Genomic DNA, 20545 nt, shown 5'->3' on the forward strand with positions numbered 1-20545 from the left:
ACTGCACCCGAGCAAGCACACTTTGCAGTTCCTCCGGAAATGCATTTTTCTAGTTTACAAATGTGTTCGTGCAGCTCGGTATACGCAACAACTGAGGATATTAGAAGACATGTTTGTCGTAAGTTTTATTGTAAAAATATAGGATATTAACATAATGATGTAGTTGTTTATATTTTTAGCTTCATTGCAAGTGTATGAAATTTGGTATAGAAATAAACAATGGTAATTAAGTGCTTTTCCTAAAAATGAGAAAGAAAATACAGAGCATTAAAACAGTATGAACTACAAATAAAGTCAGTATGTGAGGCTAAATAGATGTGTTTTAGTCTGAATTAGGTAAGATGTGTGCTTCCATTTCAGTTTCAGCCTTCACTCGATTGGGATGTTCTCTTTTGTTCTGGGCGGCAAGTGCAGTAACTGTAACATTGGGCATATTTTGTAGTATTAAACACATATTTATACCGACTTCATCAGGCTCCGAAAATTCTTCACAAAGAACACAAAGAATGGCCTTCTCAGCTGCCATAGTTGCAGCTCTTGCGTCATCAGAACAGTGTGTTCAACGCATCACCGTTTCTGTTTAAAAAACGTTGTGCAACGTTTTGTCGGGCTGAACCCAGCCCTGATGATAACAAGCAGAATCACTGAAGAAAAGAAACACAAGACATTTATCTCTCTTATTACAAACCATACTGACTTTATTTCTGTCATATGTCTACAGGTCTTTTGGAGAATTAACAGAGGTTTAGATGTTGACGATTTATTGAAAATGTTTGATCACCATTACGGTGTTCAGTGCCCTTTAGTTGGGTAGTTTGACTCTTTGCTCTTTGTTTTAGTTTGTGGTTTTTGTAATTGTGTTAAACATCACATTCTTATTTGCAAAATAAGCTAAGAACAAATTTTAATTTGGGAAAAATAAAAAGACCAGGATTAAGGAAGTAGGCCACATATTTAATACCATCACATGAATGTACAGTTATTTGATGTACAATATTTGCTCTTATGGGCACGGTCAGTAAACAGTGAGTGTGATGTTTAAAGAGAAACTGAAACTCTGAAATAAACTCTGAATTATTTGAATAATGATAGATGGCGTAGCGAAATGCCCATTTGTTTTCTTCTTATTTACATTAATATTATTACTTTCTTCTGTTTTATATTTATGTTATTCATGGTGGCTGTGTTTTAATTTATTTATTTTTTCTGGAGAAAAAAAAAAAAGAAACATGTTGAATTTTTTTTTTTTAAAGGATTAGTTCAAGTAAAAATTAAAATTACCCCATAATTTACTCCATCTTAGGTGTACTGGACTTTCATCTTTAACAATTATTATTATTATTTTTTTTTTTTTTTAATTTGTCATATTTTATTGGCCAAAACAGAATTTAAATGAATTCAGAGGGTCCACCATATAATCACCATCATGGTGACTTCAAAACAATTACAGCGGTAAAGAATTAAATTTATTTCAGTGGCATGATTAAACACAACCAGGGTTTGAAATTAACTTTTTTACTCACCGGCCAATTTGGCTACAAAATTCTTAAGTTACCAGTCACTTCTAATAGCCTTCTACCAGAACTTCTACTATAATATATATATATATATATATATATATATATATATATATATATATATATATATATTATCAAATTTGTTTTCATGCATTATTTCTTATTCAAACCAAATCCTGCCATCCAGCATCTCCCCCCTTCCTCTTTCATCCTCATCCTTTTCACCAAAAATGTATTTTAGGTGGACAGATCAATACAGTACAAAGAACTTCAAAAAAATGTAGGATGTTGGAAAATAACAATGTCTTTTCTGTTCGCCACGTTTTTAATCTTCGCTATTGCTTCAATGCAAATGAGCAAGCGCGCCGTTTTTTGTTGCGTAGTAACGTGTGTGTTCAAGTAAGCCAGATATGCACAGATTCTGCGCAATAAGCTGTATTTAATATATCATGATGACTCATTAGATGAGTATTTGCGCTAAATCTGTGCAGATTTGGCTTACACAAATTTAGCAAAGTGAGTAACATAATAAGTAACATGCCAAATTGGCTGGTGATTTGACAGTGTTACCCGCCACAGTTGAATTTTACCTGCATTTGGCGAGTTGGTGGGTGTTAATTTCAAACGCTGAAAACAACATTATAATGTGAAATCACAGTAAAACAGTAAGTTACTGTGATATCAGCATCATTCTGCTGACCCAGAAAATGACCCATGCATTATTCACAGTAAATTTCCGACTACAGTAATTTATTGTAAAATAATACTCTTTAATCCTGTAAATTCCTGCCAATTTTTTACAGTGCCCCACTTAAACTGCTGTCTTCCATTCTTATTCACATTCTTGCATATATAGGCTATATATGTCCTGAGTTTAATTGAGGTATGATAGAACTGTATCATTTAATTTATCTTGACAACTAAGAGAATGTTGAACATTCAGTGTTCACTTGTTCAGTTGCAAGTTTTTGAAACAGACCCACAAATTTAGAATTGTTGAAGAGTTCATTGATTATATAAAATTCAATGAATGTTGACTCTTTGAATCATGTGTCACGGAATGGTCAAAAGTGAAGCGAGGACACAAGTGCGGAAATAAGGATGTTTATTAAGTAAATAAAAGACAAAACCAAAACTACAAACAAAAACTACCCCAAGGGGGAAAACAAGAGAGATCTCAGGCGGGAACAGGAAACACGAGGGAAACATGGACAACGAACCAGCACAGAACTGCAAACACAGGGAGACTAAATAGGGAGCAAACAAAAGAGGGTAATGGACAAAGGCAGGTGTGGCAAATTAATCAAATAATCAGGTAACAAGATGGGAGGGGCTAGACAATTGACAGAAAAGCACATGGCACAAGGAAATACATGACAAGCCATATGCTCACAACAAACCAGACTTGACACAAATACATGACAAACCGGGAACAACCGACAGAGCTCTGTCACCAAACCAGATACAAACCAAACAGAGGTGACAGAACCCTGACATCATGTTCTTATCTGTCTCTTCCACAACAATGCAATAATGGAGAACAAACAAGCTTTTGGAAGTTTTGAGAAACAGAACCAAGCTGACTGGGCAAAATAACTTTAGCTGGCATGTGAACTTCTTTTCTATTAATAGTGAGGAATAATACAAAACTTGTCAAATTCACTCACACTGTAAAAACTTTAGTGTAAAATTTACCGTAACTTACTGGCAATTGTAAACCTGTAAAATAACAACAGTACCACAAATCATCAACTACAATTATACTGTAAAAACACAGCATAATTGAAAAACAGCACAAAAAAAGAGCAGCTGTCTTTACTGTAATATTTACAGTATGTTACTGTAATAATACCATGCACTGTATTAAAACCTTGGTCAATTGCCATTTAATATGTATACTGTGTTAGTAATGTGAGTATATTAATACTGTGAACTTATTTCTTGAGTGGGCCCCATTGACTTCCATAAATGGAAAAAAATACTACGTATTTGTAATTTTCACAATGCAAACAAATAACCAAAAAAGTCAACAAATTTTTTTTTTCATACGTTTAACCGTAATATCAGACTTACTGAAACATGACTTTTCACAGTGTGGCTGATCATACCTCTAAAAGTTTGTGTACGCATTTGTAACTTGGTAGGGACAACACCCAAAGGGCCCAAATGACAGCCCACCAAAAACCCACTTGGCTGGGATACTTCATCTTATAGTTACGGTCACTAAACAATAAATGTTATTACTTTCGTCTGCTTTTACATTTTTTTATTCATGGTGGTAACACTCTAATGAGAATTAGTAGACATGTAGGTGCAACGTTACTTTTAGTTAACAGAATGTGTTAAAGGGTCCATCACAATAAAATCAAACCAAAAATCTTAAAGAAAATTTAAATGGCATGAGAGGCAAAAAGCAAAAATAAAATATCTGGGCTCCGCCTATGATTGGGTGTGAGAATGCGTTGCTCACTCCCAGTGTATAAATATGACCATATGATTGACTGTTCAAGAGTGAATCCTCATCCTATACAGGAGAAGTATCTCAGACACTTTTTTTTCACTATTGACCATGCACCTACACTGGCTAATAGTTTTTCTTGTCTCAATGGGTAAGTAAATATTGTTTAATGATAAAACTTTACTATAATTTTTAAATTGTCATCATTATTAATGCATTAGGCATTAAAAATGGCAACAATTATTTTTTTTTTAAATATCTGTTAATCTTGATCATGCTAATTTTTAGATAATGTTCATTCATGTCTGCACAGTTAAACATTTTAGTGTGAAATGAATTACAGTGTGTTCCAGATTTATTGTTGCATTTCTTTATAATTGCATTTACTCATCACTGACCAGAAGCTATTAATTGTTATTAACAGATTTTCAGCAATCATGATTTATTACCAGTAACCAAACATTCTGAATATTGATTTTTAAATACATAGTAAAGAAGAAAAAAAAAACCTCAAGAATCAGCATATGAAACTCAACAATGGTGACATGCTTCATACCGCAAATCATTAAGTATATGCTAATTATTAATGTCTGTGTGCATTTAACTATTGTTTTTCCCCAGAATGTATTTAAAATTCAAAATTCAGAATGTCTGATCAAATGGTTTTTAATCTTCGCTATTGCTTCAATGCAAATGAGCAAGCGCGCCGTTATTTGTTGCGTATAGTAACGTGTGTGTTCAAGTAAGCCAGATATGCACAGATTCTGCGCAATAAGCTGTATTTAATATATCATGATGACTCATGAGATGAGTATTTGCGCTAAATCTGTGCAGATTTGGCTTACACCAATTTAGCAAAGTGAGTAACATAATAAGTAACACAGTAAAACAGTAAGTTACTGTGATGTCAGCATCATTCTGCTGACCCAGAAAATGACCCATGCATTATTCACAGTAAATTTCTGACTACAGTAATTTATTGTAAAATAATACTCTTTAATCCTGTAAATTTCTGGCAATTTTTTGCAGTGCAGCAAATTTACCCCACTTATACTGCCGTCTTCCATCCTTATTCACATTCTTGCATATATAGGCTATATATATATTTGTACTGAGTTTAATTGAGGTATGATAGAACTGTTGCACTGTTAAACATTTTAGTGTGAAATGAATTACAGTGTGTTCCAGGTTTATAATTCCTTTACTTTATAATTGCATTTATTAATCACCGTCCAGAAGCTATTAATTGTTGTTCATATGATGTTGTTCTGTGTCAAGAAAGTATTTTTTGGTGAAAATCTATTGACAGATAATAACCAGGTCAGGGATGAGTTTAGAAACTAGTGATGGGAGGTCTGACTCTTTTCAAAGAACCGGCTCTTGGGGCTCTTCATTTAGTATCACTCGGAGCCTTCTATTTTAGCCCAATTTACTAGCAATTGTTAACATTTAGACACTTTAGTATTTAGAGCAGGTTGGCATTCAGATATATTTCTTTCCTTCCTACCAACGCGCTTGCATTTAAATCCGGCTCCCCCGCCTCTCTCTATCGCTCTGTGCATCTGGCCTGTACCACTACACTCACTATCTTCCTTCTTTCACATAATGGTAATGATCCTAGTCTGTCCTCCCATGTGATTGGCCGCATAGTGTGCCCATCCAAATAAAGTCCCGCTGCTGCCTGCGGCTGAAGATGATATGACACAATGGAATGACTTTGCCAAGTTATGTAGATCCAAGTCTCAATATGTGGTGGGCGGATGGCGCCATCTAGTGGAACTGGTGAAAAAAAAATTAAGAGTAAATTAAGTGGAAAGTGAAGTCCACCAATATTATTTTCATTGTGAAAGTGTGGACCTGCTTGCAAACAATGGAGAAATATTTACCACTCTCAAAACAACCTGTATCAAGCAGGTCAAGCTTAAAATACTGGAGCTAAATGCAATGTTATGTCTATCCACATACAACTTAGTACATACTGTACAAAAAACAGGCTCCCGAGATGAGTGATTATGAGGACTTGTTTTGTACTGACACTGTTGATAAGCTCCCAGTCATATATCATATGCGCCTGGATGAATCGGTGCACCCAACTGTCCCACCCACATCGGTCCAGATCCGGCCCACATCTGGCACATGTGGAAAGATGATCTGGCCCACATGCAGCGTGGAATGACGGCTCTTGGGCGGCTCACTCCTGTTTGCCAGATCTGGGCCACAAGCAGGCCATAGCAATGCCACATGTCAGCCAAGAGCAAAGAACTAAACCAGAACTGGACCTTATCTGAGCCACAAAATCTGTGTATATTAAATATGGAGTCATCTCAGCCTTAATAAGCCTGTTAACAAGCAGAATCACTGAAGGAAAGAAGAGAACAGAAAAAGAGACGAGCAGAAACACAAGAACTACAACTGACTTCAGACACAGCCTTAGATGAAATCAGCTGAAGAGAGAAGACATTAAGTCTGTGTGATGGGATTTATCTGACCTTGGTGACGTGATACAGCTGGCAGACGGTCGGTTTAGCCAGTCTGTCTGCTTCTTGACCTGAGCCCCAGATTGTCATGTTTGAGCTCTAAGACTATGTGCCATATTACTAGAGAGAAGAGCGGCACCATCCCAGGAGGGATGAATACCATCTCTTTTCAACAGGTCAGGTCTGCCACAAAAACTTTTCCAATTGTCTATGAACCCTATATTATTTTGCGGACACCACTTAGACAACCAGACATTGAGTGAGGACATTCTACTAAGTATCTCATCACCCTGGCGAACAGGAAGGGGGCCAGAGCAAATTACAGTCCTTGACATCGTACTTGCGAGTTCACACACCTATGTTAGTGATCTCCGACTGGCGAAGTCGAACATCTTTTGTGCCGAGGTGAATAATAAGCTTAGAGAATTTACGACTTTTAATTTGCTGTGATATCTGGTGCTCTGGCTCCCAGCAGACATGTGACTATGGTGGCTGGTGTCTCTATTTTCACGTTCCGTGTAATAGAATCGCCAATAACTAGAGCACTTTCAACAGGATTCTCAGTGGGTGTTTCACTGAGTGGGGAAAACCTGTTTTATGCTGTAATCGGAACGGAAGAGCAGTGTTTTGTCCCGCGACTACTGCGCCTCACTTTCACCCAATTGCCTTGCTACACGGACTCTACAGCTGGAACCAAACAATGTACAGAGTTCACTAAGCTAGCCGCATCCAAAGCAGTCTCTAAAGCCCTTGCATTCTTACTACCCTAGATTAAAGTTTGGATGCGTGTCCCTAATTCTGAAATCTTCTCCATCCGCCTGACTATCTCCCTGCATTTATCACATGTAAAGCCCTCAATGCTGACAGAGAATGCTATACTATACATGTGACACGAAGTGCAAGTGACAATAACAGGAGAAGACATTACTCAGTGGTTTGTTGACTGATCCTACTTACCACAGTTGTTTGATAGACTCGAAAAAAGCCACGAGCGCGCTTGAAAAAACAAACAAAACTTACAATCATTCATTCAAATGAACGATATTCGCAAAGTTATAGTAAATGCCTTGTGGGCAGAATGACTTACTGTGTATGAGCTTCTGCCAACATCTTGTACAGTAAACTGTTATTTTTAGGAAAAAAGTAGGCCTATTGTAATTCACCAAAAGTTTTTTTTTTCATGTTTCAAAGGTTGTGTAACCGCCTTCTGATGTTTGATTGACACCCTCTCATTAGCATGTTGCGCCAAGGAAAAATAAATACGGAACTACATTCAAAAATGTATAAACGGTTTGAAGGAAAAGAGACTTTCAGTTTAGCATTTTCTTTAACATGTTTTTAATTTCCCCCAACATTGGTTTTATTTTTTTATTTTTTTATTTCCTCGCACATTTAATTATTTATATATTTATTTATGCATGGATATGTGAATTTATGTATTTATTTGCACATTTATTTATTTTTCTATGTAGAAGTTTGTGGATTTATGTATATATTTATTTGTGCTTTTATTTATTTATTGTTTTTGCTGGTTTCGTCCTCCTTACAGGGCAGACATCTGATGCTGAAGGCTGCAGTACTCCAGAAAAAGCTAAAGCTAAAAAGGATCTTTTTGAATATTTCAGCTTGGAGAAGAGTGAGTCTCAGAATACTAGAATGTGGCCCTTGATATTCAACGACAACCCTGAAGACGTCCCTTACTTCAACCCTGCCATCATTTATGTGGACCTGTATGTGACCTCCATCACAAATGTGGTATGTGTCCAGTAGGGCTGAGTATCAATTCATTCAGATGTCCCTATTCGATTCAATTCCGATTCACAAGATCTCGATTCGATTTTTTATTCAATTCGATTTTCGATTCGATTAATTCAAATATTACAGTTTTTTACAATCACTTTGTTACTATTTTCAGAACCTTGATGTCATTTTTCACAACTCTAGACACAAAACTCACAACCAATGATCAAAATGCACATTTTTCAAAACTCTAACCCTTTTCTCAATTGCTTGGATACAATACACATAAAACTTAGATCATTTGTTCATTCAACAAAAATCACCTGTTCAATATGACACAACTTAACATCAAAGTACTACTATTTCAAAAGACAATTCACACATTACATTTCAAATGAGTGTCTATTCATTTCCTTACAATGATCTAACTATCAATTGATACAACTGCTCAAAATGATAAGTAACTGTTGCATTACTCTTAATGCATAGTTGTATGGAAACAGACAAACAATATTCCATGTTTACTGTAAATCATGAAAGTTTCAAGAGAACGAGATTCATTGTCACCAATTAGCGTGGAGCATACCAATTAGACTACAATATCCATGGATGTAGCCTAATATTTTATCATAATGCTTCATCAGACACTGTGTCTATGGTCCCAAATACTGTACCACCTTTTCAGACTATTTACAGTATTGACAGCACTGCACTGTATAGATAATCACTCCTGTTTTGTTTCTTACAGTACAAGCAAGCAAGTTGAGGAACACTGCATTTGATGTTTTACAGTACTGTCTTTTCTTTTCTATTTCATAGCTAATCACAGTATTATAGCTTTGATTCAAATAAACCTATGCTGTGGTTGTACTGTAGTGTTTTGCATCAATATATTACAAACTTTGTTCAATGATTCCACTGTGTCTGTAGTGTTCTCTCTACTGCTGCAGTACTTTTACAGAGATGTATTTACTGTACATGTAGTACTATAATGAAACCTGTATCACCTATTTTGTTCTACAATATTTAATGATTGTACGAACAATGACACAGTGAAACTATCGGTTGCTTGTGTGTGGGTGATCTATAGTTATGTTTCAATGGTATTTCACAGTAAATTTGTTTTTTGAACCAATGATTGTGCAAGTGCAAGATTTCTTTAAAGATGTGAATGCACAATGCAATGTTTTGAACATTAGACAGCCTGTGTTACAAGTGATAACCGTTTTGAGTTTTGTGTCTAGAGTTTTGAAAAATGACATCAAGGTTCTGAAAATAGTAGCAAAGTGATTGTAAAAAACTGTAAATTTTCACTGGCTCCACCACAAAAAACGAACCTTTTATAACCTTTTGCTAAACAAACCTGTTATAGCTATCCAAATGCAAAAGTTTAAATTTTATTTGAAAAATTATTGATCTAAAGAGTCGAGAGAATTGTACTGCACTGGTTTGGTTCCGATCGGGCGAAAAACCTAGGACCAGTTCGCAAAAGTAGGTTTTTAATGATAACCCTTTTATAGAATTCGAGTTCCTCTAATTTCCCCCAAAGCATTTCGAGGTCTCACTCTCAGGGTAATGGAAAGGTGACTCCAGAACCTCTGACCTGAATACAAAGTGCTTAAAGGATCCCATAAGTTCCAGCAAGAACCGCAAAGATAGTCAATGCTCCACCAGTAACCCTACTATAGGAGAAAGAGCTTTGAGACACTTAAATTACATTTTGAAGTTCCTTGAGTATCCGACAGGACATTTGAGGCACCTTTAGTTTTTACAGCAATATGAGCACACAGCTGTGAGGTTACACTTTTAGCTCACTGTGAACCCACATTATGACCACATCACGAGTATCCTTGGAGCTTTTGGTGAGATCACTGTGAGATCAAATTGTTAACTGGGCAAGCAGTTGTATTATCATCTCTCAACCCTTCTTTTTATCTACAGAATGAAAAAGCCCAGAGTCTCACGACACAGGCCATAATGTTAACTGTAAGTGTTTTAGAAACCTTCTCATTCTTATTTTGTCACTTATGATTAAAGGTTTTATTTGATTTTCAAGCATAAACACTCTCAGAAAAAAAGGTACATAAGCTGTCACTGGGACTGTACCCTTCAAAAAGGTTCTAATATGTACCATTTAGGTACTAATATGGACACGTTTGGTACCAATATGTACCTTTGAGGGACTTATATGCACTCTTTAGGTACAAAGGTGTACCTTTTGAAAAGGTACCGCCACAGTGACAGCTTTTGTACCTTTTTTTCTGAGAGTGGTATCTCTCTTATAATCACTCTGACCTTCATTTAACTTTTAAGGTGTGGCCAAATTCAAATATGACGTGGAAACCTGAAAATTATTGTGGAATTACAACATTTGCAGCACCCAGAAATATGGTTTGGACTCCAGACATTGGTATAAAAGAAAGGTAAAAAACAATACTTCTGTCAGAACCTGTTTTTGCCTTTTAATGATACATCAGAAAGGTTGCAAAAGTATGGATAGAATAAGGGTAATGCACAGCAAAATCCCCAGAGTTAAGTTAACTCTGCTCAGAGAACATTTGGTCCCTCTCTAAAGAGAGCTAAAATAACTCTGAATCAGAGTTAAAGTTAATGAGATACTTAAGTGATTTATTAAGTGATGATTGAGCATTAATGATGAACACCTGCTGTCAACAAGCAGAATCACTGAAGGAAAGAGAAACAACAAGAACAGAAAAAAAAAGAAACAGACCAAATGAAGACAATCCAAATGAAGACAAAATACATGAAATCTGTGAAGATCTCAGCAGAGGAGGATTAAACAACTCCACAAACAGCATTACCAGCTGCACTTTATTTGTGTCATATGGTTACAGAAGCACGTATTGAAAATTAACAGAGGTTTAGATGTTGATGATTTATTGAAAATATTTGGTCATCATTATTGTGATCAGTGTCTTTAGTTGGGCATTTTGACTTGGCTTTTCAAGTGAGTTTGTGTTTTTTGTAACAGTTTTACCAAAACATGTAATTTGTTACAAAGAAACCCAGAAACAAAGATGATCTGGTGATACAGTTTTCAACAACAAGAAGTCTTGTGTTTCTGCTCGTCTCTTTTTCTGTTCTCTTCTTTCCTTCAGTGATTCTGCTGATTAACAGGCTTATTAAGACTGAGATGACTCCATATTTAATATACACAGACTTTGTGGCTCAGATAAGTTCCAGTTCTGGCTTATTTCTTTGATCTTGGCTGACATGTGGCATTGCTATGGCCTGCTTGTGGCCCAGATCTGGCAAACAGGAGTGAGCTGCCCAAGTGCCATCATTCCACACTGCATGTGGGCCAGATCCGCATTCCACAAGTGCCAGATGTGGGCCGGATCTGGGCCGAAACAATGTTGCTATGTGGGTGTGTATCCTTCAAAATGAGATCCAGCTCTTGATCAGCTGGTTCAGGTGTGTTTAATCAGAGCTGTAGTTAAACTCTGCAGGACAGTGGTGCTCCAGGAGCAGGATTAGTCACCCCTGACATAACATGATAATCAGTATAGTCTGCACGCTACTTTTGCATTTACATTTGATTTGAATAATTGCTGTCTACAATCATCATGTCTTTACAGTTTTTCTCAATTGCTAAAACACAATTGCTGAAACCTTGCTCCATTTTCTGAAAACATTAAACACAAAACCTCATCTTCAAGCACTATTTACAAAACCTCTGACTCCTCTCGCAAAATGAAACTTTCGCCTCAAAACAGTTTTACCTGTGTTCAAAATCAAACACTGCTCTCAAATCATTAACAAAGTGATCAAAATGACATACACTATCAAGCAGTCAGTAAACAATACACCAGAAAACAGAAAACACATTGTTCAAAACATATAGTTCTCGAAAGATACCTACGATATTCTGTTTGTAGACTTACCCGTGACACCTTACTGTACCATCAAAAAGTTCATTTGTGACATACTGTATGACTGCACTTGATAAAAGGGAAAAAAAAGAAGAAAAAACACATAGTTCTCAGGGAGAAGTAAATTTTTAACCTCAAAACAAATTTCATATTTTTCCGTCATTGTCTTTTGATGAACGAAAATATGTTCTATCATAGTAGCTCAAAATTGATCAGAAATTACTACTCTGCTTTGCTCTTTGCATTTTTATTTTTTGTTTTTCCTCCTCCTTGTACCCCTATTTTTACAGTACTGTACCCTGCATCTCACAAACTTGTCCTTTGTCTCTGTGATACAGTAATTCTTGTTCTTTGTTGATATGAACCTGCAACCAGTCAAAATCTATTGAGCAGTGCTGTTACTGTAACAAATGGAAAGCACAATGTTCAGGGCCATACAATTTGTTCATTGTACAGTATACAGCCTACAATGCACTGTACTACAGTATACAATACTAACAGGGACAAAAATCAAAGGAGTAAACATGTGCTTCTTCTTGTCTTTGGGCTGGGTCAGACCAGGCCAGAGCACTTCATCGACATCACAAGCAATATTGTCCCTCCTCCTTTCTTGCCCTCCTCCCCCTATCTATTTATATTTGATTGTTGCCTCTTGTGTTTACCAGTATGACATGAGCATTAGAGTGCAGGATGTGTTTTGAGAATGAGAATGTGTTTAGAGTTTTGCTGAAAAGTCTAAGTGAGATCTGCAAATTGTGTTTTACCATGTGAAATGGTTTAAGGTATTGACACCAGACTGCACAATTAGCTAAATGAGTTCAGGCAACTGAGAACTTTGTTCAGCCAATGGGTTTTAGTGTTTTAGCAATTGAGAAAAACTGTAACAATCAGTGCTAATTTATATTTTATCCATTTAGCATCAAGACAGAGTTTGGAACAAGGGAGTCTCCATATGTGCTGTTGCTCAGCGAAGGCTCTACACTCTCATCTGACGTTTTATCTCTGACCACGTCCTGCAAGATGGATCTCTACAAGTTTCCCTTCGACACCCAAATCTGCAGTATAACACTTCAGTCTACAGCGTATCCAAGTACATCTGAAACACATGAATCAGTTTTGACAAACAAACACAACATAAAATGGTTTATTCTTCTAAACTATTTGACTTTAATATAAAATAATACAATTTTAATAATAACATTTTATCACAGCTGATGAGGTTCAACTGGACGTAGCAACTGATAAAGCATCCATCAACCTCGAGTCAAAGGAGATCTTTCAGGCCCAGGGAGAGTGGGAGCTCATCGATATAAATCAAACTAAAGCTAACATGACTAAATGGATTGAAGTGAATCAGCTGATATATCAGGTACAGAGAATGGAGTGCAAGCCAATATTAAATATATACAATTATAAAAATAAAAACCAAAGAACATTGTTATTCAATTGTTATTCAATTATTAAATTTTCCTTTAACCCTTAAAAAGGAAGGGGCATCAAAATACCTTATAAATGAATTTATTAAAAAAAAAAAAGTCTTTTCCAAAACCATAGGATTAAACACAATACATTTTTTGTCCATTTTTATTTTACACCAAAGTGTGTAGTTATACTATAGTACAGTATACAGTATTATTTCTGTTATTTTACAGTTTAATGTTAAAAGTCAACAAGTAAATTCTATGTGTTGTTCAAGAGACTATATTCTTTAACTAGAATGTACATTTCCTGAAGAAAATGTGAGTGGTGCTTGCTGTGGCAAAACTCGTCACTCGGTTGCTAAGGTGTGGTTACAGAGTTACCATGGTGATATTTACAGACTGATTTCCCAACCGAAACAAACAAGCCCACCTCCATGTCTGTACGATGTTCTGGTGCTGAGATATAGGTTATTCATGTGTTTGTACGGTTATGGTTACTAGGGTTTGCTTATACAGTTTATGGGTTTTATTTAAACGATTTAACACTGCACTTCCCGTTAAAAATGGAACACCCAAAATCTTTATTATTTCAATTACTATAATTATGATCACAGACTTGTGTATTTTATAGTATTGATCAATATGTGAATCCGTTGATCAGGCTACAGATGACACGAGTTGTGGTCTCATTGGCACAAATTAATTTAGATGAGATTAGATAGAACTGTATTGATCCCAAACTTGTGTGTCACAGACTTCCGAAGCTTAGTTTGGTCACTTTTTCTGCTCTGCAGTGATTTGTTAGCCTAGAAATCTAGACGCACCCTAGCGGTAGCAAAATTTATTTTACTTCCAGGGTAGTCTAACAACTCTCCACTGACTTTCGAGCTGGAAAAACCAAACTCAGGTCAGGCCAATCACATCGTGTATAGAGTCGGTGGACGGGCTTAACATAATTACGACAGAGTTGTGACGGTTCTGTGTGAATTCCCTGCTACTTGAAAACAAAGAATGGCTGATGACGAACAGCAGTCTTTCGAATCGGCTTTGGCCGCGACTCTGGAGGACTTGGAGTTAAACTTTTCTTTGAGAAAAGAGCAAAGAACGGCACTTAAGTCATTCTTAAAAAAGGAAGATGTGTTCGTAGATTTGCTGGCCAGATATGGCAAAAGTTGAATCTATCAACTAACGTTAGCTCCGCTGTTGGGAAAACGCTCTGGTTGGTTGAAGCGCTGTCCTATTGCGTGCAGAGGGAATTTGAAAGACAGCCGTTTATCCCGACCCTCAGATTGAGCCGTGTCTATGGTGAGTTGCCAGACCTAACATCTTGATGTAGGTCTGGCTTGCCAGGGTAGTGATTTGTAAGATATGGAGGAGAAAACAAGTGTGGCCACCAGATGTCACTAATTCGCATTGTGTTAAAAGCTTTGAGTAAATTAATCTCAATTTGATGAAAGCCTCAAATGCTTTAGAAAGCCTTGGTTTCCCATTACTAATCTAAACCTCTGTTGATTCTTAATACGAACTTCTGTAGACGACTGTGTTAGGATTCAGATTGTTTTGTGTGGGTTTGTTTTTTGTTGTTTCTTTTTGCAGGCTTGATTGGTGATTGGGGCGTGGTCTGAGAGCACCTGAATCCTGTCTTGGCTCCTATTTAAGCAACGCTGTGTGGCTAGTCGGGCCGTTGCTAAGTTGTTGCTTGAGCAGTTTGGCAGATCTGGGCGTCAGTTTTGAGAATGTTACTTTGTTTCACAACCATGCACTTGTCCTGACAACATAGTTACACATCCATTCACTTGCATTTCATACTGACTGATATTGCTGATGACTGACGGTTTGATTATGTTATTTTGTTAATTTAGATGTAATAAATTATTTCTTTTGAGCTTATTCTTCTGTGTCGTCTCCCCTTAATGTCACATCCTTGAGCCAGCTGTGACATCTGACAGAAATAAAGTCAATCTGGGGTGCGTTTCCCGAACAACAACGTAACTCGCTGCTTAACCACCTTAGTACGATGCATCGTTGAAGAAATCAACTAGCTAGTCACGACTGTAGAAGTAATAACTTTGGAGTAATAACTTCTTATAATGAATCTGTTTGAGATCGAATTAATGCTAGATGATTTGCTATAAATTACAGACATGGCATCTGAGGACTATTTCTCATTTTTCTCAGTTATTTTGCTTTATTTCCAGATTCAATCATAGGCTCGTTCTTGCGTAGTAGAGCACGTTCACACATGCGCACTCTTCAAAAACAACACTTTAAATCTCTTGACAAACTAAAAGTCGTAAATCACATTTGTATGTATTCTAAATTAAAGACACAGGTTGTACTGAATGTCAGCTTGCTTATTTCTCAAGATAAGGATTTATTAAAGGGGTCATATAATGCCATTTTTGTACAAGCTAATATGATTCTTTAGGGTCTAAATGAAAAGTTTGTAATATACTTTAATTGAAAATTCTCAATAGTATTGTAAGAAAACACTCATTTTACCTGGTCAAAAACAGCTCTGTTTTCAGCACGCCGTTTAAGTGCATGTGTCTTTAAATGATAATGAGCTTTGCTCACCCCGCCCCTCTGTTCTGTGCGTACACCGTTTGTAACACAATAACCATAACGCGTTGTTTATTATAAACGTGGGATTATGAATTATATTGATAACGTTGTACATAGAAAACATGCCGTAATGTAACGTTACCCTGAGTGTAAAAATAACCGCATTCATTGTGAAGCGTGCAAGCGATTTACAAAGATAAATATAAATATTAATATAAAGGTTAATAAAACGTTACACTCACTTCTTCTGGAGGTGCAGCAGGAACACAAATAGTTGGTACCGATCCTTTTTTCAGGAGCAGCTTCTTAGCAAAACTAGCTTTATACTGACCCTCGTTTGTAAATCAGTCTGGTGAAATGATTCGTGCAAACATGAAAGCATTGACGTTGATCGTGGGGAATATTCCCTTCGAAAACAAACTCAGCCACTGCGTCTTCAGCGGTTCGGATTTAGGAACATCAACATGATGCTGTGTTCCTTATTACACCCAAGAACAGTACACCACAATCGCTTAGACGCCATTCTGCTCATAGACAGTGCTCCAGTCAGTGAGTATCAACTATGACTCGCGCCCGCGCAGACTATGATGACAGAAAACCTCGCTCACGAGCGAGGGTGGGACTGTGTTGAAACGCTGCTGTCAATCAACAATCATGGGAGGGGTGTCCGACCGTGTGACATCACTAGTTCGAACGGGTTGATTTTAGAGATTGGAAAACATATAAAGAGATTAAAAAAAAACCACTGGATGGATTTTTATCATTTTATGATGGTTGTGTACAGGCACTGCCAACACACATTTCAGTACAATCAACTTGTAAAAGTGCATGTACCATTATATGACCCCTTTAAGTCCACATGTCATGCAAACTAGAAACTCTGCTTCTAACCACAGGTCGAGAGCTGTCGTCCCAACCACACAACTGTGCGATGTTGTATGCAAATGTTCGTTAGAACGATGGTTTCGGGAAACACCGACTCGTTGAACTATGCTGATAACAACAGAACTCGCGAACATAGTTGGCTAACGATGCTTTTGGGAAACGCTCCCCGGTTAGTAATAAGTCTACATCCTATGCCTGCTGGTAAAAGCTTTCTTATCCTATTGCGCCCTCTAAAGGCCATGACCAGCGACTAGTTGACATCAAGCTTAAACCGTTGTGACAGAGCATTAAAGTCGAGTAGTCTGTGCAACCCCTACTCCCATCCCCTATTTTATTTATGTATTCTCTTAGTGTATTCATTGTTAAAGTGTCAAAGTCCATTGTGATGTGCTAATCTCTCTCTCTCTCTCTCTCTCTCTCTCTCTCTCTCTCTCTCTCTCTCTCTCTCTCTCTCTCTCTCTCTCTCTCTTCATTGCAGATCACCATAAAAAGGAGACCTCTACTGTATGTCATCAACATTATCCTACCAGTATTTTTCTTCCTCATACTGGATGTGGCCTCCTTCTTCATTGATACAAATGCATCAGACATTGTGACCTTCAAAATAACTTTACTGCTGTCTATTTCTGTGATGCTGCTGATTCTTAATGACACACTTCCCTCTACGGCTGATAAAATCCCTCTGATTGGTGAGTCTAACATAGACATGATTATTTAATGTTACTTAATTTTTTAAGAATGCAATCTTATAACTGAATCTCAAATGAAGTCACATCAATCAAACAATATGCATTAAACCTACAGTAAAATGAAATATAGTTGAGACTTTATGGATTAAAGGCAGAACAAGTTGCAAATCCTCCTCAAATCAAAGCGATGCCTCCTGTCACACCATGACCTGTCCAGCAGAGGGAAACAGAGCACAAGATCAACCTCCTCCTGACTTCCAGTTCTGTGTTTAATTATTAGTTCAGTGAGTTCTTTCAGATTACTGGAAGTATACCAGATGGGTAGAGATATATGGCGTAACCAAAAATATAAAAATATATTTTTTAATTTAAGTATATTATACAGTAAAGTAGGCTATATTATACAAATATATATTTGTATTTCCTACAAATATAAAAGTAACAGTTATTCTTTTTCCTGTTGTATTTAATATTGTATTTAATTTAATATGGTGCCACTTCCTGCTGTCTAGGTTTCCTTTCCTTTCTGTGAATTTTGGAGTGTGTCACAATGAACCGAAACTCAATATTTCCTTTCGTTTTGTTAATCTGTAATAATTTAAGTGAAATATATTTCACGTATAGGCCTATTTATTAGTTTTTATTAGTTGTATTCTGTTTTCTCCATTTTACAGAAGCTTAAGCCAAAGTTTATTGTAGAACAATTGCCACCAATGGTCCCTCTGATCAACTTACAATGCTTTTGGGAAACGCAGTGTTTGCTTTAGTTGGGCTCTTGACCCTTGATTTTCGAATGTGTTTTTATAGCACATTCGTTATGGTAAAAAGCCAAGACCAAAAGTGATTAGTTGATTTTGGCTATTTGTTGATGATCCATAATCATCAAGTACTGGCTTGATTCACTGATCTCATTCAGAGTCTAATGACCTGATTAGGTAATGCATTATTAATTTTATGCTTACATTATAGTAGTTATGTGATTCTACAGCATGAGAGCGTTGTGGAAATCTAATAAAATGCAGGATTTTAAAAATATTAAGTGCACAAATGGTTTTCAGCTAGAGCATTATAGACACACACAAACTACAAGAATCAGTGTATGAATCACAACAATGTTTACAGTTTGCTGTTTTTCACAGGGATTTACTGCAGTGTGATTTTCTGTCTAATTGCCATCAGCATGGTGGAGAGCATCCTTGTGAATTATCTGAAGGTTAAAGGAGCTAAGAAGAGATCAGTGGAAACTACAGCTGCTGTTAGTGGACAAGATGGTAAGAGTCGACACAGCATCTGATTATGAGGAACAATTTCATGTATTTTATACTTTTACTTCACAAATTAAGGTTTATTAGTGAAATTAAACTTAATTAGACTTAATATTTGTTTGATTTGTCACTTTGGTACTTATGTAGAGAAAAGCTAATTAATCTTTGAGTAAATAAACTCCATACATTTTTTTAGTACAAACGGTTTGAATAATGGATGGATGGATGAAAATGGCATTTGAAATCTAAAATTAGTTAATGTAAAACCACTTAATTGTGTCGAAAACAAGCCACCCCCCCCCCCCCCCCCCAAAAAAACAATTCATGGAAAAATCATATATGAGATTATGCAGACAAAACACCATTTATCCAGAGCCATGCTTTGCTTTTTCCTCTCACAGACAGTGTAATAGACCAGCAGAATCCTCCAGACTCAGTTAAAGATCAGAATGAAGAGTCTTATTCCCTAAACCGTCTGAAGCAGATCCTCACTGAGTGTCGGGCTGCAACTCGACGAAAGCAACTGTCCTGGACCAGATTGGCAAGGATCATAAATGTGACCTTCTTAGTTCTTTACATAATCACTATTATTGTGTTTATGTCTGTGCTTTGGAAGCTTTGGTATTATCCCTAATGCTTAAAATAATCAATTGGTTTGAGTAGGGCAAACTTAAATTAAACAAATTAGTTCAATCAAATTAACTTTTATGAGTATTTAGAAGTTTCTTTTTCTTTTGAGTTCACAGAATTGATGCATTTTAAGCGATTCTGAATTGTTTCATTTTGTTTTGAGTTTTCTGAATTTGTTTCTTTCCATTTAGACAAACTTAAATGTAACTAAAACTGGGCTGGGATTATATGATGTGTTATATGTACCTTCAAACTGACAAATTGACTGAACTTCTCCTGTTTGAAGTTGATAGAGTCAGCAAAATCAATATTGAGAAATATCAAAAGTTTTCTGAAGGTTCCAAAATATAATCACCTAGCAACCGTAAAATGTTAAATAATAACAATAAAACCCATGTCTATAGGGGAAATATGTTTTTTTTTTTTTGTTATATGTTATAGGAAAAATATAACTTTATTCAAAATATCTAGGCCTATGTAAAGAATTTTCAACATTGTTACCTAACTGATTATTCTACTAAGCAATCAGTTTGAGAAGCATGTCACTGCTTAAGGGCTATCCATGTAGCAATCCATGTAGCAAAAGTATGCAACAGAATATAAAAAAATAACAATAAATAACAAATTGCCCATCTCATGTTTGCAAGTTTATAAAAAAAGGACTACATTCTGTGAAAAAGGTTCATGATTTTCTATGCATGCATGTGTGGCAGGATTAATAGTGCTAATTAACACAGCTACAGTAGCAAAGTTCATTGATATTTTCATATTGTGTCCATATACCCAACCATTGTTCAAGATTTGCTACATTAATGTCCACAGTCATTTTGTTTTGGTGATAGCATTATCACTAAAGTAGTCAATAGTAAGTTGAGCAAAATGTTCCATGTCAATTGCTCCAACAATATTCGCTGCTCGCAAGGCATTTAAAGCATTAGCACCGACTGAGCACTCACTATCATCCATACAAAACAGGTATATATCGACTCAATATTGAATTAAAAG

The 20545-nt window shown here is 36.3% G+C and overlaps 1 protein-coding gene across 1 annotated transcript; it reads left to right on the forward strand.

Moving 5' to 3' along the window:
* Positions 1–4055: 4055 nt before the first annotated feature.
* LOC307160346 (5-hydroxytryptamine receptor 3A-like) lies at positions 4056–20176 on the forward strand. The gene is made up of 9 exons (XM_079874397.1): positions 4056–4126; positions 8002–8207; positions 10134–10178; positions 10506–10615; positions 13003–13175; positions 13297–13454; positions 17435–17645; positions 18785–18916; positions 19312–20176. The coding sequence occupies exons 1-9, from the start codon at positions 4087–4089 to the stop codon at positions 19542–19544; spliced, it is 1308 nt and encodes a 435-aa protein (XP_079730523.1). The 5' UTR covers positions 4056–4086; the 3' UTR covers positions 19545–20176.
* Positions 20177–20545: the final 369 nt, after the last annotated feature.

The sequence above is a fragment of the Squalius cephalus genome (assembly GCF_949319135.1).
Source record: "Squalius cephalus genome assembly, chromosome: 1".
Taxonomy (NCBI): Eukaryota; Metazoa; Chordata; class Actinopteri; order Cypriniformes; family Leuciscidae; genus Squalius; species Squalius cephalus.